This window comes from Coffea eugenioides, chromosome 7, assembly GCF_003713205.1.
Source record: "Coffea eugenioides isolate CCC68of chromosome 7, Ceug_1.0, whole genome shotgun sequence".
Taxonomy (NCBI): Eukaryota; Viridiplantae; Streptophyta; class Magnoliopsida; order Gentianales; family Rubiaceae; genus Coffea; species Coffea eugenioides.
Genome location: NC_040041.1, coordinates 18,504,568 through 18,531,509, shown reverse-complemented (window position 1 = coordinate 18,531,509; position 26,942 = coordinate 18,504,568). Strand labels below are relative to the sequence as shown.

The 26,942-nt window shown below is 42.1% G+C and overlaps 1 protein-coding gene across 1 annotated transcript; it reads left to right on the top strand.

Annotated features, from left to right (window-relative positions):
* Nucleotides 1-12,867: 12,867 nt before the first annotated feature.
* LOC113777056 (putative late blight resistance protein homolog R1A-10) lies at nucleotides 12,868-26,906 on the top strand. Its single transcript, XM_027322100.1, has 3 exons — nucleotides 12,868-13,669; nucleotides 13,783-15,638; nucleotides 26,853-26,906. The coding sequence occupies exons 1-3, from the start codon at nucleotides 12,868-12,870 to the stop codon at nucleotides 26,904-26,906; spliced, it is 2,712 nt and encodes a 903-aa protein (XP_027177901.1).
* The last annotated feature ends 36 nt before the right edge of the window (nucleotides 26,907-26,942 follow it).

Below are 26,942 nucleotides of genomic sequence, written 5' to 3'. Positions count from 1 at the left end.
AAAATTAGAAAGAAAAAAAAGCACAAACATTACAATCAAATCACTATTATTAAAAAATTAAATTCTCCAAATATGACGAAATAAATGGGACGGAGGGAGTAACATGCAAACTTATAAGATGTTTTCTTATGTTTGCAAAAAACAGGAATTGTTAATAATAAAGTTGTAAATTTACTAAGAAAATTGGTATGTTCCTAATAAAATTACACTTTGCAATAAAATTATCAATAATATTCATGAGAAAGAATAGTGCTATACTTTAAGGACTAGTGCAATGTTCATCTTAAGGCATTGGTTGGTTGCGTAGAGTAAAAAATTTTGTGTTTTGTTAGAATATAGTTTTATTTAAACACGTATTCAATTGTAAATAAGCAATGACTGTGAATATATAAGCTACAGATCGAAAATTGTATGCACTAACTAATTTTTTCACAGAAAAATGTTATAGAGTAATAAGTTTTGCTAATAACGCTATATGTTTTTGCTAAGTAAGAGTATTTTTTTTTTAAAAAAAAAAAAGCATAAAAAGTGCCTGAAGAAATTTTGTAAATATCATTAACAGGATGATAAATTTTACCAAGAACTTTTTAGTCATAAAAAAAGTAGTTGTGAGTTTCAATAAAAAAACGGTAAATTTTACTTAAAAATTGGAATGGTTTGCATGAAAAAATGTTAAGATATGTTAATAATGTAATAAATTATGCTTGAACAAGTAATAACTTCTGTGTAATAATAACATCGATCAAAGGGGGGTTAAGGATTAGGTTATTAGTTCCCTGGGTGACCTCAAGAGTTGCCGGCTTTTGAGGTTTACCTGGGATTAAGAATTAGTAATTTAATTCTGATTTCTTCGTTGAAAGAAAAAGAAACGAGTGGTGAGGTTTCTGAGTATCTTGGGGGTTGGTACACCTTTAGTAGCAGAGGCCTCTCTGGCCTTACCACAAGAATCCCACATCGATCAAAGGGGGGGGGGTTAAGGGTTAGATTATTAGTTCCCTGGGTGGCCTCAAGAGTTGCCGGCTTTTGAGGTTTACCTGGGATTAAGGGTTAGTAATTTAATTCTGATTTCTTCGTTAAAAGAAAAAGAAACGAATGGTGAGGTTTCCGAGTGTCTTGGTGGTTAGTACACCTTTAGTAGCAGAGGCCTCCTTGGCCTTACCACAAGAATCCCACATCGATCAAGGGGGGGTTAAGGGTTAGGTTATTAGTTTCCTGGGTGGCCTCAAAAGGTGCCGGCTTTTGAGGTTTACCTGGGATTAAGGGTTAGTAATTTAATTCTGATTTCTTCGTTGAAAGTAATAACTTCTGTGTTTGAACAAACGGTAAGTTTCGCTTGAAAATTAGTAAGATATGTTTTATATAAAAAATGAAAAGATTTGGACCAAAAGTGATACTAAAAATTTAATAAGATTGTTATTTAAAGAGTTAGTTACAGAAACTGTGAAATTCATTTCTTTTATACAAAAACTTACTATTGGTTATACACAATTTACTGCCACAACTTTGTCCCTAGTGAAACTTATAATAGCTTATTAAAACCTACATGTCGTATTACATTAGTCACTCATTTGTGACTTATGGTAACTCTTCCTCACTGTAGACTTTTCCAACACTTGAGGGAACTTTAAGCCTCAATTTTTGGTGTTTGAGGAAGATTTGTACTTTTCCAAAATTTTACCATACAAATCCTCCTCTTGGTGCCTCTATGGACAAATATGTCTTGGTCTTTGACAAGTTTAGGTGAATTCTCAGTAGCCTCGGCTTCTGTCTTTTATGCGATCAACTTCCTTAATGGAGCAGAGAACTTCCTAAATTTGGCATTCACGAGCCAGCAAAATATTATTGCTGCCAGCACAGCAGTTGCAGGTTGAGAGTCTAGATAATATTTTCTACTTGGAAGAGGTAGATCGGATGATTTACCTTTTGGGCATGTTATTTCTTGTTATCTTCGTATTGTTTTACTTTGAAGTATTGAAGCACATTGTCGAAAGAAAGCTAAAAATGGGCAATATATCTGGAAGACTTTAGAAGCCTGAAATTTGGATTACTAATTTAAGGTGGTTGGCAAATACCTTTTCTAAGGGGACGCTATATTTCTTCAATTTTCATGTTTTCAGTTGGAAAATTCAAATGTTGGGCTAATATCATAATATCAGGCAAGGTGATTTTTCATTAAAAAAGGGCGATTTTTGGTTGTTATGACTATTAGTTTACTAGCAAACTCTTGTCCCAAAATGATTTTAGCAACAATATAGTCTTACTGATGGCTTTATGCTAGCTAATTGCTATGGTTTTTTCTGCCCTCCTATGCAATAGTTCAAAGAACAATCAATTTCTTTTGACAAGAGAATCACAATTAAAGTTCATCATATTTTTAAGGAGAAAATCTTATACTGAACCATATACGATTTAAGCGATAGAAACAAACTAATAAATAAACCATTTTCTTGCGAGTTTAGGAGTTCCAGCATTTGTATTTATTGTTTAAAAATGTCGTGATTTAAAGTCACTTTTTCTAGGTAAACTTTTTTCTAAATTGGTAGGATTTAAAAAATTCTAAAAAATTCTATACTAAGCCATATATGATTTAAGCAACAGAAATAAATTAATAGATAACCCACCTCTTTGCATTTTTAGGGATTCTTGCATTTTTAGGGATTCTCATTTCTGTGTCTATCACTTGGGAAGAAATGCCATGATTTAGAATGCTTTTTTTTTTCTTTTTTTTTTTTGTAGATGATCTGTTTCGAAATTGGTAGGATCGCAAATGAATGTGATTTATAAGAATTGTGACTATGGTGTTTACATTCTGGTAAAATTACTACCATTTACTGCTGTAGTATCGAAACCAATGCTACACTTATCGTACCATTACAACCATTTACTGCTTTAGGACCCATTATTACGAAATGCACTTTGGGCCGAAAGTAGACAATAGCTATCTCGCTTAGGCTCTGGCGTGGGGACCCTAAATGTCTCTGTCAACAAGGAAGCAGGACACGACAAGAGGTCTGTGAGCTGGAGAAGCAGGTGGGGACCGTGGGGTCGCCCTAGAGGTCTCGCGGCTTGCAACGGGAAAAGAAGGAAAAGTCTCGCCTACAATATATTTGACTATCTTCTGGTCATGACAAAGTTGTAAACCTTGAAGGCTTGAAGCCTTGAACTAAAGTTTATTCAAGATACAGATTTGATCTCAGAGTGAATAGAGGTACAACAATTGAGATATCCTGCAGCAGTAGCCGTAGTTGCTTTGAGCTCGCTCTCGATTATCTGGGCTGGATCAATAAGACATTACCTTATCGGGGTTCTGCTATCCGTGAGCTGGAGAAGGAGGTGAGAGTATTACAAAGCTTTGATCTGTACCTGACAAAGTGTAGAAGGAGGAGGAACGATGAAACCTGTTTGGAACAAGATGAGGAGGAGAAGGATGTTACGTCTTCCAGAATTCAAGATCTGATTATCAGGAGAATGGAAGGTCTTGAATTTGCTTGCAGCGAATACTTGATTCATTCTCGTTCGCCTGATTGGGCTCATATTGAAGGTGAGCTCACCATATTCTTGGAAGCAATCGAGTTGTTTTTCGAAACAGATATCAACGAATCGTGCATCAACTTTCTGCTGGACTGTTACTGGCTGCGAGATCCAGAGCTAGTTATTGATTTCATTGATTCGGTTTTAAAGACTCTGGCGAAAATGAATAGATTCCATTTCAAATGCCTTGGAAAGAAGCTAATGTTCTTGAAAAGCTTCGTTCTCTTGGCCGTGCTTCGCGGTGTCAAGGGTCAGCAACTGATAGATCTCTTGATTCACGCTGAAGTGATGGCTATCAATGCATTACTTCTGTCTTCTACATGTTACTGTCCCACAGATAATGAAGTATGGGATCAAACAACACGTCAAATATCTCGACTAATAGATGAGATGATTAATCCTAGTGATCCCCAGGTCCGGGAAACTTACATCCATGTCTTGACTGCTGCAAAGTTATCAAGATCATCAGACATTTCAGATCTGGTGAAAAATAGGCATCTAATAGCTGACTTTATGGATCATCTCGTTCCCAGTATTACGCAGCTGCTGAAATCTTGTACTATTACTCTGGCTCCTGAAGAAGCACGGAACTTCCCCTGACCAAGCTGACCTGATGAGCTCGGCGTGTTGATGGAAGAACTCGCCCCAAGCCTGCAAAACAGAAAGGAGTGAACTTACAAGGGGGGCCCTGAGGTGGCCCCCAAGGGAACTCCGACGGTCAAGTTAGTTGTCCGGTGAGTAGGGTTCACGGGGATTAACTTAGCCAGAGTGTATTAGCCGAATCGTGAGCGTACCTTAGGCAATGGGTGTGTAGCACTATTTATACCTGGGCCAGAGTCCGACCTCCGTACGTTCCGGGACCTTCCTGATATAATCTCAATCCCGCGCCGAGCGGGATCTCCTCCGACCTCTGCGGGGCGGTCTCCCGATCCCCCTGGAGCCCTAGCGGGGGTGCGGCCCAGGGCGGTCGCCAGGAGCCTGGGGCCGGGGCCCAGCTCGGCTATACCTGGGCTGCCACGTGTCTAGGCCTCAGGATGGGGCCTCTGCACTAGCCCCCTAGATTAGGTCAGGCTCCCAGGCGGACCTGGTCTATCCCCGAGCCACGTGGAAGCCCATCATTACACTGCTCTGCCGCGGTCACCTCCGGCACAGGGCTGTCATTGGGAAGCGTCGCCCGTGTCCTTTCAATGGTCGCGTCCCCTCGGTTTCCGTACCTCCATTAAGTGCGTTCACATGGGGCGGTTCAAATTCAAGCAAACCGTTTCCCCCCATTTCGTCCCCTATAAATAGTGGCTGCCCAAAATCCGGTAAACTCTATTTGCCATTTTCTCTTTCCCCGTGCGTTTACAACTTCAGTAGTGCATTTCCGGCCAACCAGGACCCAGATTCCGGCAAGTCGTCAGTCCTTCTTCTGTCGTTCTCAGTAAGTCCTTTCTGCAATTCATCTTCCCCCTCTGCAGTGTCTTTTTTGCCCTCTGCTACCTCCTACTTTTTATGTCGGATCATTCTTCCTCCTCTGTTGCTATAGTATCAGTCCGCCGCAGAGCTCCCCGAATCATCGCTCTTTCCTCGCCTTCACCCTCATCTTCGTCACCATCTTCTCCTCCCCCTCTTTCCCCTTCTTCTGCTTCTAGTCCCAGCTTCCACACCTCAGACCTGCCCGAGCCTACTGACACCATGAGCTCTCCTCCACCCCAGTCTCCTTCATCCCATCCTTTTTCTGCCCGCGCTCTAGAGGAAACGGCTGAGCTCGACGCCTACCTCGAGCGAGAGGCCGCAACCACCTCCTCTCCCCAGTCCCCCCATGATTCCCCTGGCAGGGCCCAGGGCGGAGCTGGGGAAGACAGGGATCCCTCTGAGGGGACCCCTACCTCGGAGCAGGGGGAGGATCCCGAATTCTCCTACGGTTACCCAGACCTACAGGAGGCCACCCTATTGCCCCAGGACGTGGCCGAGCTGGCCGAGTCGTACTCCATCCCTCCGGCCTTCGAGCCGAGGGCGGCCGGGCCCGACGACCGAGCCTGCCGACCTCCCCCAGGCTTCGTGGCCATCTACAGGGAGCAGCTCATCGCAGGGCTCCGTCTCCCCATCCATCCAGCTCTGACCCATATTCTGACCTACTGGGGGCTCAGAATCACCCAACTTCACCCTACCTCCATCAGGATCATCACCGGATTCCTGATTTACTGCCTTCTCTGCGACATCCCCTACTCTCTCTCCCTTTTCCGAGCCGCCTTCATTCTTAAGTCCTCCCTTCCGGGATGGTACTACTTCTTGTGTGGAAGGTTGGGGGGGTCAAGGCCGACCCCTACCCAAAGGACCTGGGCTACGAGACCCTCAGCCCGCTGTTGGGCTCCAAGGTGAAGCTCGATGTTACCAGGATTTCTACCGAGCAGATCTCTGCAGCAGGGCTGATGGGGACGTTGTCCGGATCCTCTGGGGAAGTGGCGACCCCCCAGCCCAAACTCGACACCTGTAACGCTGGCTCTGTCCCTGTCTTTATTTATAGCGTATAGATTTTCCCTTTTTTGCCTCTTACTGTCTTTCGTTTGGCTGACCTGGTGTTCATTTCAGTGAGGAAGCTCTCCCAGCTGTTGGGCGCCTCTCTTGAGGAGGCCACTCCCGACCCCCAGCCCGGAGCTGCTCGGGGGTCCCCAGGTGGGTCTTCCACCCCGGGGGGCGGCTCAGCCCCCCAGAAGGAGATATCACAACCATCCCCTTCCCAGCAGGCCGCCAGCAAAAAGAAGGCGGCCGGACAGAAGAGGGGCAGAGGGGACGAGCCCTCTCAGGCTGGGCAGAAGAGGCACGCCCTGGTCTCCGCACAGCAGCCTCCTCTTGCGCGGGTCTCCGGGGGACCAGTCCACCTGGGCGTGGGCTCTGCCGGGGAGCAAGTCCAGGAGTCGACTCCCCCGAGCTTGTGGCACTTCCGCCACGTAGCTCCCCTGAAGCCAGGCCAAGCCCCCACGATGCATGACCCCCGCGACTTCTGTCCGTCCTGGAAACTCTCCATCAACGACCGAGCCCAGTTCCCCGAGGTGGCTCGCGAGCTGATGGTGGGCTCGGTCCTTCCTAGGGACAGGAAGTGGATGGAGCTGGCCAGCCCCTCCGAGCTCTTGGACGCGTACTACACCGCCCAGGCCCAAGTAAGTATCACCCCTGGGTTAATTTCACCCCCGTGTCTGGGTTAAGTGAGGTGACATGCTGATCTGCTCTCTCTTTTCCAGTCCAACGCTGCCGGTACCGCCTTGGCTACCCGCTTCTCCGAGCTGTCTCCCGACCTGGAGAAGTTGAGGAAGAAGAACCTGGAGGTGGAGAGGAAGCTTTCCCAGGCCCTCCAGGAGGCCAGCTCCCTTAAGGCCAAATTAGACAAGGCCGAGAAGGAGATGGATGCCGCCCAGGTCCAGCTCGCCTCAACCAGGTCGGAGCTCGACCAGGAGAGGGCTGGTGCGGCCAGGCTGAAGGAGGAACATGCCGTAGAGCTCTCCGGCACCGTCAGCCGAGAGCGGAAGAAGGCTGTTCGGGAGTTTATCTCCTCCGATCAGTTCGAGGTGGACATCGCCCTCCTCAACCAGCCCATCCTCCAGGTTGGCTCTACGCGGGCCCTGACCCAGGTGCAGGGCCTTAACCTACCCGGCTTCAACGTGGCGGACTTCAAGGACTACGATCCTGCGGCCGAGGATAGGCTGGACTGGCTCTTTGATGGCTACCGGAAGGGGCATGCCTTGAAGAGCCTGGTCCGCCGAACCGACGTAGGAGCAGACCTAGAGGAGGTTCCCCTGGAGGAGGACGGGTCTCCAGACAGAGCTGCCGGGAAAGAGCCGGTGGCCTAGGGCGGTGGCCACTCCAGGAGCCCTTTCTGTCTTTTTGTAAGGATGTGACCATGCTCCAGTTGAAAATGCTCTTGGAGGTCCATGCAGGACGGAATGGGTTTCCTGCTTCCGGGCTCCTGAATAGCCTTCACCATACGCCTCTCAACATGCTTGAGGTGTACTTTCAGCTTCCACCCCGGTCGGGCCACCAGCAGGTAGAACAGACATCGAAGGAGATTACCAGCTCGGAAGTTTTACGGTAGATAGGCAGGGCGTTTTGTAATAGATAGGCAGCTCTGTAATAGATAGGCTTGCAATGTATACATAAGATTTCGAAGTTATTTTCTTCTTTCCTTGCCCCCTCGCAATGCTATGTGCCAACCTCCAGGGTCGAACACCTCACACCTCACCCCTTTGGGGCTGAGTGCTTTAAATATTAAGCGCGTCCTCGTCGATCTCCTAGGTCGAGCAATTCGCACTTCCGACCGAGTACTTTAAGCATTAAGTGCGTTCGTGCCGACCTCCTGGGCCGAGCACTTCACACTTCAGAGTATCTTAAGCATTAAGTGCGTTCGTGCCGACCTCCTGGGCCGAGCACTTCACACTTCACCTACCACCCCTAGCCCCCCACTAGGACGTTGAGCGAGGGAGTGCTGAATGTGCTAGTGTAAGGTGCAGGTTTTGAAATTGTAAAATGAAACAAGTACAATGGAAGTCACCCGAGCTGAGGAAGTCAATGAGGGGCGTCATCCAGGTGGCCGAGCTGTCTATAGTCAGGACCTGGACCTGATCGATACTTTTCTGCTTTAGCACCTCCACCCATACCTCCTTGCTCAGGTGGGCAAATGAGGAGGATGCCAACTTTGAAAGGGCGTCTGCCCGCTTGTTCTGGGACCTTGGCACCCGCTCGATTTCGAACGTTTGGAACAAGGCCACCGCCTCTCGTACTTTGGCCAGGTACTTCTTCATAACCTCGTCCTTGGCTTCGTACTCCCCAAGGACTTGAAGGACGACGAGCTGCGAGTCGCTCCTGGCCTGGATCGCGGTTATTCCCATCTGGTGGGCTATCCGCAATCCTGTGAGCAGGGCCTCGTACTCGGCCTCATTGTTGGACGCGGGGAAGTCCAATCGGAGGGCGTAGGTCAGTTCTTCCCCGGTGGGTGAAATGAGTAGCAGACCAGCCCCGCTTCCTTCCTTGCTGGAGGCCCCGTCCACGAACAACACCCAGGGCTCCTTCGGCAGCCGCTCCTCGTGTTGGGGGCTTAGCTCGGTTAGACTCAAGCTAGCCCCTTCAGCAAGGAAATCCGCTAAGGCCTGGGCCTTGATGGCTTTGCGGGGCTGATAGCCGATGTCGTGCTCGGCTAGCTCGACAGCCCATTTGGTCATTCTGCCCGAGACCTCTGGCTTGGTGAGTATCTGACGCAGGGGCTGGTCAGTCAGGACTACAATGCCGTGAGCCTGAAAGTAAGGGCGGAGCTTGCGTGCCGCATGTACCAAGGCAAGGACCAACTTCTCGGCTGGCGAGTATCGTGTCTCTGGCCCCTGTATAGCTCGGCTTACGTAATACACCGGCCTCTGAGCCCCCTCATCCTCCCGCACCAGGACCGCGCTGACGGCCTCGTTGCAGGCGGATAGGTATAGGAATAAGGTCTCCCCCGGCTCTGGGGCCGTCAGAGATGGTAGCTCGGCCAAGTATGTTTTTAGGTCGATGAAGGCCTTCTGGCACTCCTCAGTCCAGTGGAAGTCCTTCGGCGCTTTCAGTACTCGGAAGAAGGGCAGCCCCCGGACCGCGGAGCGCGAGAGAAACCTATTCAGGGCGGCCATCCTTCCTGTTAGCCGTTGGACCTCCTTCACGCTCCTCGGAGGGGCCATGTCCATGATGGCCTGGAGTTTATCCGGGTTGGCCCGGATTCCGTCTCGGGACACCAGGAAACCGAGAAACCTTCCCGATCTGACCCCAAAAGTGCACTTCTTCGGATTTAGGCGCATCCGGCTCTTCAGTAGGATGTCCAGGACCTCCCGCAGGTCGGGTATGAGGCGCTGGTCAGTTCGACTTTTGACGATCATGTCGTCCACATAAACCTCCATGCTCCTGCCGACCTGGTTTCCGGAATAACTTGTTCACCAGGCGCTGGTAAGTTGCTCCCGCATTCTTCAATCCGAAGGGCATGGTCCTGTAGCAGTAGGTTCCCTCCTCGGTGATGAAGGAGGTCTTATCTCGATCTTCCTCAGCCATTTCTATCTGGTGATATCCCTTAAAGGCATCCAGAAAGCACAAGACGTCAAAACCCACGGTAGAATCTACTAACCTGTCGATCCTTGGCAGGGGAAAGCAGTCCTTTGGGCAGGCTTTGTTAAGGTCTGTGAAGTCTACACACATCCTCCAGGTCAGGTCCTCCTTCTTGACCAGGACAGGGTTGGCCAGCCAGGTCGGGTAGTGGACCTCCATGATGATCCTCGACTCCAGTAACTTGCCGACCTCTGCCTTGATCACCTCATTCCTCTCGGGAGCGAAGCTCCTTTTCTTCTGCTTTACCGGCTTGAAGTGAGGATCCATGCCAAGGTGGTGGACTGCCAGATCCGTCGGGATCCCAGGCATGTCGTCCACCGACCAGGCGAAGACCTGGGAGTATTCCCTCAATAGAGCTTTCAAACCCTCCTTCTCCTTGGCGGGTAACAGGGCTCCAATGCGGAGAACCTGATCGGGCCGATCCTTCCTTAAGGGGAACTCCTCCACCTCATCTTGGGTACCCAGCTGCTGGGCCTCATCCCCTGGGATGTAGGGTTCCAAACAGGTTGTCTGGGCGACCACCTTCTCCTGCCCCCGAAGCGTGGCCAGGTAACATGCCCTGGCTACCGCCGGGTCGCCCCGCACCTCGGCTATTCCCCCATGGGTGGGGAACTTGATGCTGAGGTGGAAAGTAGAGGAGATAGCCCGGAGGGCGTTCAAAGCGGGTCTCCCCAAGAACACATTGTACGGGGACGACTGCTTGACCACCACGAAATCAACGAGGATGGTCCGGCACCTGGGGGCCTGTCCTACTGTGACCATCAGGGTGATCATCCCCTCCGAGCTGATGGGTGGTCCGGTGAAGCCCACCAGAGACGTCCGGACCGGGGTCAGCTGGTCGTCCCTCAGTCCGAGCTCCTTGAACACCCTATAGAACATAATGTCAACCGCGCTACCCTGGTCGACGTACACCTTCCTCACCCGGTAGTTGTTGGTGACGATTTCTATCACGATGGCTTCGTGGTTCCCTGCGGCCAGGGGGACTGCATCCCTGGGTCCAAAGGTGATTTCCTCGTCCATGCGCAAGCGCTTCAAGGAGTCGTCCCCCTCGGGGGGAGGTCGCTTGTTCTTCCGAGCCGCATGACTGTCCCCCCCCGTGGGGCCTCCGGCGATGGTGTTTATCACCCCCGCCAGGTTCTGGGTGTCCCGGTCGGGAGAGCAGTCCCGAGGGGCGTCGCGCCGCTCCGGGCGGTCGCGCCTCCGTCCCTCGTGCCTATCTCCGTAGTGGTTGCGTCCGAGCCCCTGACCTGGTCGGCGCACGAACCCCCCTAGAAAACCGCGCTGGATCAGGTCCTCGATCTCCTTGCGCAGGGCCCAGCACCCCTCCGTGTCGTGCCCGACGTCGCGGTGGAAGGCGCAGTACCGATCCTGGTTCCTTTTGTTCCGGGGCGTCCCCATCTTGGGCGGCCGATCTCCCAGCCCTTCCGCCTCCATAACGGCCAAGATCTGGGCTCTGGGCCGTGTTAGAGGGGTGTAGGTCTTCTCTGGGAGGGGCGGCGGAGCTGGTGCCCTATCCTTGGAGAGACGGTCGAAGACGTTCTTCCTGACTTGGCCATCCTTGGATTCAGGAGGGTTTGCCCGTCCTTTCCTGTCCCCGAACTCCCGATCTGATTCCCGTTTCAGGCGGCCGGCCTCCTCTGTATTGGCGGCGGCGTGAGCCCGGGTCAAGAGCTCTCCCAGGTTCTTGGGAGGTTGTTCGACAAGCTTGTAGTAGAGATCCTCTACCCTCAACCCGTTCATGAAGGCGGCCATGACCACCTTTTCGTCCTTATCCCTGATCTGCAGGCTCTCTGTGTTGAAGCGCGTCATGAAGTTCTTCAGGGACTCATCCGGCTTCTGCTTAACGGCCATCAGGTGGGCCGCGTTCTTCGAGTAGGTCTTCGAGGAAACGAACTGGGCGGCAAACTGTCTGGCCAGCTCGGTGAAACTCTGAATAGACCCCGGTGCCAGGCCCTGAAACCAGAGTCGCGCCTTACCCTTGAGAAACATGGGGAAGGTCTTGCAGCGGAGGGCATCCGCGGCGTTTTGCAGACGCATGTGCGTCAGGAAGACCGAGAGGTGGTCTTCCGGGTCGGTCGAGCCATCGTACAGCTCGATGTTCGGGATTTTAAACCTCCGGGGTAGCGGGTAGTCCTCGATCTCCTGGGTGAAGGGCGAGGCTGCGTAGCTGTCCCCGTACGGTTGTGGTCGCAGGATCTGCTCGAGCTCATCCCGGACGGGCTGCCACTGGGGTGGGTCGCGCGGGCGGCTCCTAACAGATCGGGCGGGGGAGCGTGCGAGCCCATTTCGCGTAGGTTTTCGTGGGGAGGGATCCCTTGGTCGGCTCCCCACGGACCGGTCGTGGGAGTACCTCTCGCTATCCCCGACCACCGAAGCTCGGTGACGAGGGGGAGTCCGCGGTCGTTTCCTCCTAGGGGGCTGGTCCTGTGACCCATCCTCCGAAGGGTCGGGGATCGACTCCTTCTCCTTCTCCTTCTCCTGGGCTTTGGAAGTTGGTGCGCCCCCCGCCTCCTCTCCTCCTTTTGCCTGCCGGATTATATCCTCCAGCATGGGGAGATTCTCTGTCACGAACTGGAGCATCTGCCGTCTCCGGTCTCCTGAGAGGGCCGAGCCCCCAGCGCCCCCGGCCGCTTCGTTCTCCTCTCGACGAGACCCCTCCCCGGCCCCGGCTCCGGTGCTTTCAACTGTTCGCTTGGACCGTGTCCTCGCCATCAACACTAACAATTACCTTTCGGTTCCCACAGACGGCGCCAACTGAAGAAGCACGGAACTTCCCCTGACCGAGCTGACCTGATGAGCTCGGCGTGTTGATGGAAGAACTCGCCCCAAGCCTGCAAAACAGAAAGGAGTGAACTTACAAGGGGGGCCCTGAGGTGGCCCCCAAGGGAACTCCGACGGTCAAGTTAGTTGTCCGGTGAGTAGGGTTCACGGGGATTAACTTAGCCAGAGTGTATTAGCCGAATCGTGAGCGTACCTTAGGCAATGGGTGTGTAGCACTATTTATACCTGGGCCAGAGTCCGACCTCCGTACGTTCCGGGACCTTCCTGATATAATCTCAATCCCGCGCCGAGCGGGATCTCCTCCGACCTCTGCGGGGCGGTCTCCCGATCCCCCTGGAGCCCTAGCGGGGGTGCGGCCCAGGGCGGTCGCCAGGAGCCTGGGGCCGGGGCCCAGCTCGGCTATACCTGGGCTGCCACGTGTCTAGGCCTCAGGATGGGGCCTCTGCAGCTCCGATTATGAATCAAATGCTAGAGCTCCTCGAGGGGCTAAGATTCCTGACAGTCCTCCTCAGGCACCAGGAGAAGTTCAAAGAGCTGTGCCTTGAAATGAAGAATCTTATTGGAGTTGTGGCCTGTGATGCAGCAGTTGTAATTTTCTCTCTTTCCGTGAATCAAATCCAAAAAGGCTTGGCCAAGGAAACTGATCTTGCTCTTTTTCATTTGCTTAAAGTGCTCAAGTTTATTAGGGCAGAAGTTACCGATCCAGTAACGTCAGTATCAGGATTTGGTTTTCCTAGGACCAATGAGTTGGGCTCTATGGATTTTCTCCTTGAAAATCTGAAGGAACTAGAAAGTTGTAATGAGGCTGATGATTCAATTGCATTCCCGAAAGATCAAATCCGCACAGTCCTAGAAGATCTCGTATTCTTAAGATCTTTCCTTGTCAAGATAGCAGACCAGCGCAACGGGAATGGAAAACTCCAAGCTCTTTGGAGTCGGATTATGGAGGTTGCACACTGGGCAGAGTTTGTCATTGACTCTATCGTGGTTGGTGATAAACATGAATATTTGGGAAGAGTTGCCAGAGATATCCAGCTTTTGAGGACTGAGGCCCGTGAAACCTATCATAGCACGAGGCATGACTGCGGAGCTCAGAGAACTAACCAGAAATCTTTCCGCATTGAGTCAAAACGTAGCATCCCAGTGTTGAATGAAGTTCTGGTGGGTCTTGATGATGAGATAAAGACAATTATTCACAGTCTTACCAGGGGTTCAAAGCTGTTGGATTTTGTTTCAATTGTGGGTATGGCTGGACTTGGTAAGACAATATTGGCCAATAGAGTTTGCAATGATCCATTAATTTTGAGCCACTTTCATATCCTTGCTCGGTGTACTGTTTCTCAAGTGTATAGCATGCACAGTTTTTGTTAGTTCAGCTTTTATGCAGTATTTCTTCTAGAAGTCCTGATGAATATCTTGAGATGGATGAAAGTGATTTGGCTCCCAAGCTGTTCAAGCTTTTAAAGAGAAATAGGTATCTCATTTTTTTGGATGATGTGTGGGAGATCAAGGCATGGAATTTGGTCAAAAGTTCATTACCCGATGATGCCAATGGAAGTAGGATTCTCTTCACCAGCAGAATTCAATTGCAATTCAAACCTGATAGCATGGCTCACCATCTCCGCCACCTTACTGACGAAGAGAGTTGTAAATTGCTGCAGAAAAAGGTATTTAGAAAAGAAGGTTTTCCTCCGACACTAGGTAAAGTTGGATCTCAAATAGCAAAATTATGTAGGGGCTTACCTCTCACAGTTGTCCTCGCTGCTGGAATTCTTGCTAATACTGCAGAAGACTGCTGGGAAGAAGTTGCAAAGAGTCTAACTTCCAGTATTGTCCTTAATGATGAATACTGCATGATGACGCTTGAGCTGAGTTACAATCATTTATCGGATGATTTGAAACCATGCCTTCTTTACTTCAGTGCATTTCAAGAAGACGAAAACGTTCCTGTCCGAAGGTTGTTTTGGCTCTGGATCTCTGAAGGATTTGTGCGAAAGACTGAAAGAATGAGATTTGAGGATGTGGCAGATGACTATTTGAAGGATCTGGTTGATAGAAGTTTAGTTATGGTTTCTGAACAAAGAAGTATGGGTGGCGCTAAAGCCTGCCGACTACATGATTTAGTACATGAGTTTTGTGTGAAAAAAGCCAAAGAAGAAAACTTTCTACATGTTTTGCATAGTCGGAATGATCATACTGGCCCAAGCAACCCCCTCAGAGTTTGTGATCGAAATGCCAGGAATTTGATGATTTGGGAGTCACTGCTAGAATTTCCCTATGTACGCAGTTTATTATTGTTTAATGAGGATGATTTGGGGTTTTGGTTACCTAAACTTCTTAGAGTGTTGGATTTGGGGGAATTGGTGTTTCATGCATATTTGCCTATGGAAGTATTTTTGCTTGCTCACTTGAGATACTTAGCTCTTCGTACTAGAGGAGTAAAATTCATCCCAGCTGCAATAGCTAACCTCTCAAGGTTACAAACTTTTCTGCTACGAGGAAACGGCATTCATTGTTTGTTACCCAAGGCTATCTGGAACATTAAGACATTGAGACATCTATGGACTACATATCCCTATGCTGGTTTCATTTTTCCTGTTGAAAATCTTGAAGAATGCCCAGGTTTAGATCGTTTAGACAGTTTAAGCCTTGCCATTGATCCCTCCTCTCAAAGCTTGCAAAAGATACTGACAAAGTTACCAAACATCTGCAGGCTAAGATGTACGAAGACGGCATCAAGAGAAAAATGTACTGGAGATGGGATTCTCGTGTTTGACTGCTTGAGTCGACTAGAATCACTTACTCTGCGTTGCTTTGAGTCGACTAGATTTAAATTCCCGTTGAATTTGAAGAAGCTGACTCTAAAACAAAATGAGCAGCCATGGAGTGAAATCTCAACAATTGGAAAGTTGCCCAAACTTGAAGTGCTTAAATTAGTCGATGACCCCTTCTTTGGGAAAGAATGGGAAATGAAAGAAGGGGAGTTCCCTAAGCTCCGAGTCTTGAAATTGTCAAACTTGCGGGACTTTCGCAGCTGGACTGCATCTTCTGATAATTTTCCCCGTCTTGAGAAATTGATTGTGCACAATTGTTGGATGATGGAAGAGGTGCCTTCTTGTTTAGGGGAATGTCCGACTCTTGAAATGATTGAGGTGAGAGGGTGTCTTGAGTCTGTTGCAAGTTCAGTGAAGCAAATTCAACAAGAACAGATAGATATGGGAAATGAGGTTCTAAAGATCTTAATTGAAGATCCATGGAGTTCCAGCGAAGAAGAAGAAGAAGAAGAAGAAGAAGAAGAAGAAGAAGAAGAAGAAGAAGAAGAAGAAGAAGAAGAAGAATAGTCAAGTTCCTCGGAAACAGAGTCAATCTCCTCACAAGGAGTCTAATTCAAGTTTCTTGAAAAGCTTCCTTTTTTTTTTTTTGGCCCTTTTTGTTTGACTTGATGCTTCCAGCCATAAAATCTCAGTTCTTTTTTTTCTTTTAAATTCTGCTACAGATTGATATGATGCTTATAGTCAGCTAAGCACAAGCCTATATGCAAGATACACTTTTGCTTCTTTGTATTTCGGTCAGAGTAGTACAGACTTTTTAATTGCTTCTCTTTTTCCTCGACAAAGAACCATACACTCAATTAATTAATATGTTAAAATATCTATTTTTTTTTTTGCAACAAATATTAAGAAGAGACAAGAAAAGGGGGGGGGAACTTGGTTATGTTACTTTTTACCTTTGAAAGTATTGTATATTAAATTAGAGACTTGGGCTCCTTTCCGTCTCCTACAATGCATATCTGGTAGGATTAATTCAACTTAAAAAGATGATGTCCAAATCCCTTAAATTGGTTGGTGGTCATCCTCCTCCAGCATGTTCAAGTCACGTGCATTGTGGATTGGAAGTTGCTTTTTTTGGATGGAATGGTTCTTGTTGTTTTCTTCTTTTTATTTTTCTTCTTGTGATATTATATTTGTTGTGGTGCTGGATTTTTTCCCTCCCCTTCTTTTTCCCCTTTGTTCCCCCAAACTCTGCTGCTATTTAATTGCTTGCCATGTTATTATTTTTGTATTATGTGTATTACTGTTATTATTAGTACTGTATTATTTGTATTAGAATATATATTTTTGTGGTGTTGCTACATTTCTTATATTGGTTTTGTTCTCCTTTTTTCCCCCAAATTCTCTTGCTATTAAATTGCTTGCCATATTATTATTAATTTATTATTATTATTATTATTATTATTAGTTGTACCATTATGTTATTTTCTCCTTTTTCCTGAATAATAAGTTGTCAAAAAAAATTACTCTTGCGAAAATTCTTTATGAATTGTGGTACTTTTGAGAAGTCTTTGCTGAATCATGGAATAAAGGACCTTTTAGGTATGATTGAATAATGGAATTCGCGTGTGTTATGAGTTAAATATAGATGTAATCAGCTGACGACGTCCTAGTTTAGTAACTAAAGATAAGGGTGCAGAAATTAAGTATCCTAACTTTAAATCTCATGTTGATTTTTTTTTTTACCGACAATATTTTTTCTCAAGGTTATTTTTTTTATAATATTTTGTTATTATAATAGAATATGCAATTGTGCTATTATGTAGTTTTCTCCTTTTTCTTTAAAAATAGTTTGCCAAAGAAATTGCGCCTGCGAAAATTCTTTATTATTACGTGGTACTTTTCCTTTTTGGATGGAATGCTTCCTTCTTTTTCCTTTTTTTTTTTTCCAAAAACTTTGTTGCTGTTAAGTTGCTTACCAGATTGTTACGTTTATTATTATATTACTATTATTATCTTATGATTATTACTGTTATTTACCTTTCATAGGTAGTAATAATAGCAGCACTTCTACTAGAGTTCTTACCTTTTTTATGTAAATGTAAATCATAAATGATGATATAATTGTGGTGCAACATTGCTTTTGAAATGTTTTCTCTCTTTTTTTTTTTTGTATGAATTATGATATTCGCGTGTATCTTACAAATTAGATTTTTATACAGATAGGATCCTGTTTTTCCCCTTGCTAGATGGAGTTGTTATTTTTCCTTTTCTTTTATACCTTTTTCATTTTTTTAATATACAATTGATATCTTTTTCTATTTTTTGTGGGATTTTATTCTTTCTTTTTTGTTATTTCTGCTTATGCAATAATAATCGAAAAAGACATCCTTTTTTTAGTGCGGAATTTTTTGTGCACGTTTATTCTTTTTTTGTGTGATAAAATATACAATTGTATTACTGTATTGATTACTACTTTTTTTCTAATAATAGATTAAGAAAAAAAATTCATGCTAGATTTTTAACTACCCATTTTACTGCATCTTTGTCATGATTATTTGTCTAAATTGTAATTTTTTGTGAGCTTTTTATAATAAAATATATAATTGTATTACTTAGTTGTTTTCTTTCTATTTTTAATAATAAGTTAAAGAAAAAATTATTCACAAATTTTTTTACCCACTTTGCAACAAGTTTGTATTAATTTTTGTTCCTGAAGTTTTATTAAGGCCTTCGCTTTTTCAAATTAAGGAAAAGAAATAAGCTTGATATATGATTGTAGTACTGCTGCAATCTTGATTATTACTTTTATTTAGAGGCCTTTCATGTATAAATAAATGAAACAGAGGTGCAATCAGTGCTGAGGCCTTTGTTTAGTAGTTAAAATTGAGATTCTAAAAATTAGGGGTTCTAAGTATAAATCTCCTTGTCCCTTATTTGCCTTTTAAGTTCCACCTATCCTCTGCTAGAAAAAAAAAAATAGATACAGGTGCAATCTATATTTTTATTTTAACCTCTTGGATGGAGTTTTTTTTTTTTTTTTTTAACAATTCATATCCTTTTCTCTTTTTTTTTTTTTTGCGGGGGGTTTATTCTCCTTTGATATTTGAATGCTATTGCTATGATTTCAATGCATAATAATAATCACAAAAAAAATTTTTACCGACAACATTTTTTAATGAGTTTATTGTCTTTTTATAATAAAATATATAATTGTGTTTCTATTTTGTTTTTTGCTCTTTTTTTTCCCAAATAATAATTAGAAAAAATATCCCTACCAAAAATCTCTATAAATTGTATTAGTTTTAAGAGGTCTTTTATGTATTACTTTTAAGAGGCCTTTCACGTATAAATAAATGATGGAATTCTTGTGTGTCATAAATTAGATCTAAGTGCAATCGGCTAAGAAGATCTTAATTTAGTAACTAAAGTTGAGACCTCAAAATTAGAGATATTAAATTCGAATCTCCCGATAATACTTTTTTTCAAGTTTAACCTCTTTTTATAATCAACAAATATCTATATATCTACCTACTAGATAAATAAGGGTCCTATAGCAACCTTTATTACTTGACACGTGGCAGCTAAAATGGAGAGATTTTTCTCCAGTAGGGTCACTCGACATTTGAATGTAGTTCATATTTCGGGTTTTGAGCTAATATTTAAGAGGCTGCTATATTTTGGCGAAGTTACCTTGATGGAGTTATAGGTGGCTTCTTCCTAAATTGCAACCTTGAATGTAGCCACAGCATTGCTATTATCTCCTTGCGTATTTCGTAAGAATCCGACGCTAATTTTTAGTTGGGAAATCCACTACTTCAGTAATTTCAATCTGAGTAGATTTTTTCTGTTGTGTTCTGATACTAATTTAAACTCATATTTGTGAATTTGGTTATTTATAGGTTTTCTTGCCATGTAAATATTACTCTAATACAATAGCTACGTACTCCTTGTATGTTTTGATGTTCTGCAAGTCTTATTTTTTTGTGCATTTTTTATTTAGTGTTAGAATTTTCTGGAATTAAAGTCTTCTAAATATGCTTGGGTTTCATTCAGATATATACTTATAGTTGTTAGCATGAACTGTTTCTGAATGTGGTAAACTTAATTATATTATGTCTTGAAAGGACTCTGCATTTCTAAACTTAATGTCTTGGAAGGACTCTGCAATACTTATAGTTATAGTTGCTGTGCATTTTCAAAAGCATTCCTATTTTGAAGGAGGGGCTGCTACATGAGGTTATGACTTCTAAAACTCCTGATGATCAGTTTTTCATCCTGCAAAAGTCATGCTTTGGAATTATTTTAAATTACTTTGCAGGATGAGGGATTAAATATTATTGGAATTATTAAGCCTTCGACCTCTTTATGAACAATTATTAGAAAAGGGAAATAAAATGTTAGATACAATTATCCACAATACGTAAATTCAACTTGAAAAAAAATATATGAAATTTCCTTGACATATGAATTACATGGTGCAATTTACTACTATCTTATCTTATTTTGAGACCAACAAAACAACACACATGTTTAAAAATACACTCACAAAGAAGCAGCATACTACATTCTTTTTTTTTTTTTTTTTAATTTAACAAAAGTCAAATGCATTCATATTTAAAAATCACCTCATATTTACGAGTAACCGATGCCTTGTACAATTGTATCAGTACGTTATTTACTTTGTTTTCTAAATAATAAATTAACAAACAAAATGTCTCAGCAAAAAATCCCGTAAATTGTATTGCTTTTAAATCGTCTTTTGTGCATTGCTTGGAAATGATTGTGTGCACATTTTTATTTGTCACCGTGGGCGTGATTTTAATTTCTCACCATGTGCAACAGTGCAAGCACGGTATTTATCTGCTAGTCAACAGAAAAAGGGAGTGGCAAAAGAAAGGTAAAATTTGCCTCAAACGGTTGTCTTGTACACTTTGCGTATTGTTGTTCTTTGCAGCCCATTTTCGTTGGCATTGGATCTAGAAATAGCTTTGGATATCAAGCCAAAAGGAAAAGAACATCTAAAAACTTGTGCAATAGTTATCTTTATGAATTAGTCTTTTCCACACTGAGAGCGTATATACTAATGGGTTTGGATGAATGACATATCATCTGAATTGGAATTTAATTATCAAATTTTGTAGATATTGCAAGCATCTTGACCCACTAGTGTACACACTGTCAGTGCATAGAAGATATATCATTTTGTTAAAATTTATAGTGGACTTTGAACTCACATATCAAATTTCTGTCTTCAAGAAAATACTTTTTTAATGAAAGAGATCATATTTTTTTAATCCTTTTTTTTTAATTTTTATAACACAACTCTCTGTTCTCTACAATTTGTACAGAAAAATTGTATCACTTTTATAGGGTTCAACGGAGTCCATCTCTTTTCACTGCATACAATTTGATCAATTTTAACTGTTAAAACTGATCAGAATGAAAAATAAAAAAAAAACTAGATGACAATTTTGTTGAGCAATGTTTACACTTCTTTATCCAATTGGTCTTGCTTTGTAACAGTTTCTTCCTCTAGAGAAATTAACGACAATCAAATTAAGATCTTCTTTTAGACTGAAATAGATAGTTTACATTAAGGATCACTAGTTTTTCCATAAAGGATTTTATTATAATTTATGATGCATTCTGACAAGTGACCTCACATATCAAAATTCTCTCCTCAAGAAAAGTCTTTTTCTTCTTCTTGTTTTTTAAAATTTTGAAAGAGCTTATATTTTTGTCAACATAATTTTTTTGCTTTTCATTACACATATTTCCATTCTCTATAATTTAAATAGAAAAATTGCATCTGTTTTTAGGGTTGGATGTAATCCATCTCTTTCCGTTATACATATACAGCTTGAAAATATGTCTTCACGTTTTGAAGTATTTTGTCACGATAGAAGAAGATGGGGCTGCTTTTACTCTACAGCTATAATTGCATGCTCTCAATTTTTGAAAATAATAAAATAACTTATAAAAATTTAGTTTTTAACATTGCCTCACTCTTGCCTCCTCATTTTTTCAAAAGTATTCTAGCTAGCTCCACTAGTCTCCCCCAAATGTACTAAAATTTTTTATATTTGCCCTCACTATTTCTAAAATAGAACCTTGAAATAAAATATAATGCTATTTTTTTAATTTCTTTCTAATAAATCTTATTTACTTAACATTGAACTGCATTTTATATCTAATCATACGAATTACAGGTGAACCAAACAATTATTTAACAATTTAAGTGTGTGCAGATTATCTACTATTGGATAGGTTAAAAAGTGTATCTTTTAAGTAATATTAACAATTTTGCAATCATACAATTAGATAACATGATAGTTACTGTAGATCATAAATCACAAGCTATATAAAAATTTTTTATTTTATTTTTACAGTGTTCAATAAATTTGTTCATGAATGCATAGGAGGCCTTGGTCTAATGGTTAAGGTTGAGAAGTTAGGAATTAGAGGTCCTGGATTTTGATCTCTCTGTCCCCTCCCTACTTCTTAAATTGCACTCCTCCTCTGCAAGAACAAAATTTTAAAAGAAATTAAGAAAAATAATTTGTTCATGCATATTAAACTTACTGTAACAAGTACTTCTATCCAAAAAAAATAAAAAGTAAAAAACCGTAGGTTGTGAGTTGAATCCAAAAATTATTTCATCCTTTGAAAAAAAAGTCGTGAATCCACCGCTGATGCTTCTCTTGTTGAGTTACGTTGTCTGCAATGTGAGCAAATACTTCGATCCTAGCATTATGAAACCATTCATTTCGCACATGTAGTCAAATTATGGATTTATTAAGAAACGAGGTAACAATCATGAATAGACAAAATAAAAGGGAGGGGGAGGAATGGGTTGGGTGATTCGAGGGAGGGAGTGTAAGTGAGAGATTTTAGATTCGAATCCTTCCATTTACATTATTAAAATAAATTTTTTAAAAAAGAAAAAAAAAGAACGATAATATAGAAATTAATGCAGAAACCACTATATCATATGAATGTTGTTACATATTTCTTTCGTTGATTTTTCTTTTTTTTTTTTTGGTTTGAAAATAAAATAAACTTACAAATATGATTAAATGCAACATCAACAAAAAAAATTAAGGACCAATAAAATGGAAAACAGAAAATTTGAGAAAAAGAAAGTTTTAGTGAAAATGAAAACTTTGGTATCTATAGATTTGGTTTTATGCATGCAACGACATGGTCTTCATGGATGGGCACTAATATTTTAGTTTGACAAAACATAATTAGTGCTTTTAAGCACAAAGCTTGGGTAGCAGACAAAGCATTTGCCCTATTAAACTTGTATGCTTGGGAACAAGTCAAGAACAAGCCCCTTTTTTTTTTTTTTTTTTTATTTCCTAGTAGGGGAAGGGTGCGATTTAAGACGTAAGAAGAAAAAAGAAAATTTGAACCTAGGACCTTTAGGCTTTGACATTTCAACTTATGCCACTAAACCCAAGGCCTCTTTGGTCAAAGACAAACCTTCTAATTGTGAAATCACTTGAATTAAAGTTTATAATTGTTTTTTCTACAATTGTCAACTCTTAAAATTGAAAAGTTCCTAAAAAGATCTTTGATTATTGTGAAGGGCTTATTCCATTTTGCCCTAGAAGTTCTTTTTATTTTCAATATGCTCTTTAAACTTTTAGTTAGGAAACTTTACACCCTAATTTTTTTTTATTTTCAAGGGAATTCTAATCCTTACAAAAAGAAAAGAGAAAATAGAAGAGTTTGAAATTCGAATAAAAAATCCCATGATACTTTAATAATGTCGCTACCAATTAGATCAGATGTTGAGACTTTATTCTAACATATATGCATCCTACTTATATCTTTTCCCGAGAGTTGTAAATAATATTGTAACAAAGATATTCAGATAATAACATAGACCAATTCACCGAACTATCACACCAAATCCAAACATCCATGAATTTAGGTCAATTTTATTGAAGTTATTCCAGAAGCATAACGAACATTAAGATACAAGATACAACCAACTCCAAGATACGAAAAAAAAAAGGATACAAAACAAATGTCCAAAGGGTAAAAAAAAAAAGGAAAATCAAAGTTCAAAGCGATAAATTACAAAATTAGGCATTAATGGTGCGAAATGGGTGGGTACTTATGCTAATGCATGTGATCAAAATATAATGTCAAGCATTCTTGATGGAAATTGCAAGTCTTTCTAATTTGGAGAGGATATCATTTCTCTTTGAATTAAACAGCAAACCTTTTACAAGTCCACTAAAGTTTGAAGTTATAGCCTATGCTAATATTTAGATATTTTCTTTTTGTGTCATTCTATGGATTTTGTGATAAAAAGGTCAAAAAATCATTTTATTTCAATATTGGCAAATGTTTTCATTATAAAATTACATATCATAATAACAATTAAAATTGGTTTTAATTCTTTTTGTGTTGTTGTAATGTACTTTTCTTTTTTTTTTTTCTTATGAACTTAAATTTCTAGGAAAGTATACTTAGAAATTTGAGTTTATAAACTAAGCAAAATTCCTTCTAAGCACTCGGAATAAATATCCATTACTTTTTAGAAAGTTCATTTGTTAAGTATACTAATCTCCTACATCAACCCTTAGTTATTATTTGTTAAATTTTGATAATCCAAAGGAAGTGGAGAAAACTCTTAGTTTGAGGGTGGCAATGAAAGCTAAGAAATGTTATTGTTATTTTCGAAATGTTGCATATTCATCTAATGGCTCACATTTGAGTAGACCCGATCTTCAAAAATCTAAGGCTTAGATTGTGCTACACCATCTCACCAAGTAATGTAGTACAATTTGATCCATCGGATCTTTTAAAACCCAGTCTACCAAGCTTTTACATCATTGGATACTAATAATATGAGGACCATATCAGCCTATAATACAATGGTGGACATATATTTCTAGGAAATTATTGCACAGAAATATTTTAGTCACCAAAGGAATAGAATGAAATAATTGATAAAATTGTTACTCATCATATGATATGTAGCATTACTATGGAACATCGACCCCCAAAGCTTGTGAGTTGAGCCTACCAAGAAACCATCGATAAATCTACCCAAGAAACCCTTTAAGGTTATTCATTTAGGTACTCGTTGTGCTTTCCTTTAGTAATTTTATTCATTTTTATTTATTTTCTAAGCAGTTTCCATACTGTTTTTCGGTATTTTCTAAGGTTTTGCTGGTTAATCGTTTTAGTAGCTTCTCTATTTTGTTGTCCCTGCAATTTGTTGCTCTAAGCCTAGAACCTATAAATGGGCTTAGTTGTAATAGGTATACCAAATTTTTATTAATATTAATCAAATTACTTTGGTACTCAAGGTTTAAGATTCTTTTAAAGTGGGAAGAACTCAAAAAGCCCGCCCCTAGCCACCGGGACAATTCCAGCAGTTCAGTTTAAGAGTTGATCATATGTCACTCTGAATTCTTTCTTGAATTAGTTCATGTAATTATTACTAAACTACGCTTCTGCATCATGCACTTAAGTAGGAGCAGATAAAACTGTTGATATGATGGAGTAGACAAAATAATCAATAATCAAGTCTCTCTCGCAAGTCAAACAAACAAGCAGCAATACCATTAAGACAAATGCTTGCTGTGGTCTTTCATGTTTCGACCCTTGTGAACAATGCACTGAATTGCAAAAGCAAATTGAGAAGGAGCCACCAGATGATACATAAAATCCCATTGAGCTTATACGACAGAAAGGACAGAATTTAATGGAAATTCTCAAAGTCTAGGACCTACGGGGTTAAATCAGCCCATGCAATTGCAGAAAAAGAGGCAAGCAAAGTAGCTAGGGACCAGACAGCGGGGAAGGCACAAGCTACTCCCAACAGAGGGATAAGGTATGGAAAAGCCCGTGGGGCATGCATCTAAAGTACAAAGTAAAACACTTCCTATGGAAGTGTCTGCAAAATAAACTTCCTGTAAGGATCCAATATATAGGAGAACAGGCAAAGGGGGATGCACATGCACTGTGCACAAGATGTGGTGAAACTGAAGAAACAGTTGAGCATATATTCTTCTTTTGCAAATATATAGAAACAATATGGAAACTATCACCAGTCCAATGGGATGGATTGGAGGAATCACGAGGGAATTTTTGGAGATGATAGGAGGGCATTTAGATGCAAAGGCTGGATACCAGGGACGAGAGTATATCACATTGATAGCTTACATTCTATGGCAAATTTGGTAGGCAAGAAATGAACATGAATTTAATGGAAAAAGGAAATATCATAAAGCAGTTATAGTTAAAGCACAAAGTGAATGGCTGGAATTCAAGGAAGCTCAAACACCTCAAGATGGAAGGCATAGTTCTGAAACAAATCAAATTGAACTAAAACACCAATGAACTCCTCCAAGTGAAAGTATCATTAAGATCAATACAGATGTGGCAATCTCAGCAAGCATGATCAAAACAGGACTGGGCATTGTAACAAGGAATTGGACTGGAAAAATAGTCAAAGTCTGGGATGTAAAAAAACAATGGAAAGGGGATGCAATGATAGAGGAAGCAGAACCAATAAGGATGGCTCTGATCATGGCTAAGGAGGCAGGGTGACTACAGATTGTAATCCAATCAGATTGCAAAGCTATAGTAGACAAAATCCAAGGAAAGAATGAGGATGAATGTTCTGAGTGAGATGTTTATCCACCATACCTTCTCATTTGTATATAGAACTGAAAATAGGTGTGCTCATACTCTTGCTCAATTTGCTGTGAATCTAATCTCTGATGTTAAATGGGATTCAAGCTTCACCTTGTGGTTAAATAATCATGCACAGGATGACATTAGGGCAGTCACCCTCTTTTTGTAACTAAACTTGTACTATATATATATATATATATATATATATATATATATTTGTATCATCCACTTTTTTTGGTCTAGCTATATCAATATCTCCACAATCTCTTCCTCACCCACCACTCCAAGTTTTTTTCCCGCCTTTTTGCATAAGAAAGAGAATGCCTTTTTTTTTTTGTTGCCCACGGGGGAGGGTGGGGGAGTTAAGAAACAGAATGCATTGCACAGAACATATTAATACAAAGAAAATTTTGTGATATTTGGAATAGTCAAGAATTGAAACCACCTAAGTACAAAAATTTTAATGTCATCTATCAAGGCCTAAATAGTTGTCTAGCATAATAGTTACGATAATTTTCTGGTTGTAACTTTGTCAAGACATTGAAATTGTTTCATTGAATTAGATTGATTTGTCTAAAGTACATGTTTTTATAACACACACACACGTATTCCATATTCCAATTATGAAAATTTTTGTAAATCTCTCTCTTTGAAAGTCCTTTCTCTCTCTAAGAGAGTTTTCTCCCCCGTAGTGGGTGGCCTTTCCCTTTTCCTTTTCACTCTTTCCTTTCACTCTTTCCAATATAACTAACAGTCATTCTTCATTCATGTTTCCATTTTCAATAACCTTTCGTTTCAAGTATTTCCTATTATAGATTGGCGCCAATTTCTGATCTAAATTAGGAATTTCTATTTTGGGAGCCTGGATCGAACTCTGAGCAAGATCTAAAATTTTGCAGGAATGAATGCATTCAAAGCTTTCCAAAGTTTGATTCAGGTTACCTCTTTCAATTGTTGAGTCAAGTGTCTGTCTCTCGTAGTTTCTTCTGTTTGTTTGTGGTGTAGGTACTTGGTGAGAAAAGCATAGAGTTGCAACTCCTTCCTGCTCAGTTGAGGTAAGATTGGTTCGCTTGGAGCAGGAGAGGATTGTGGTTT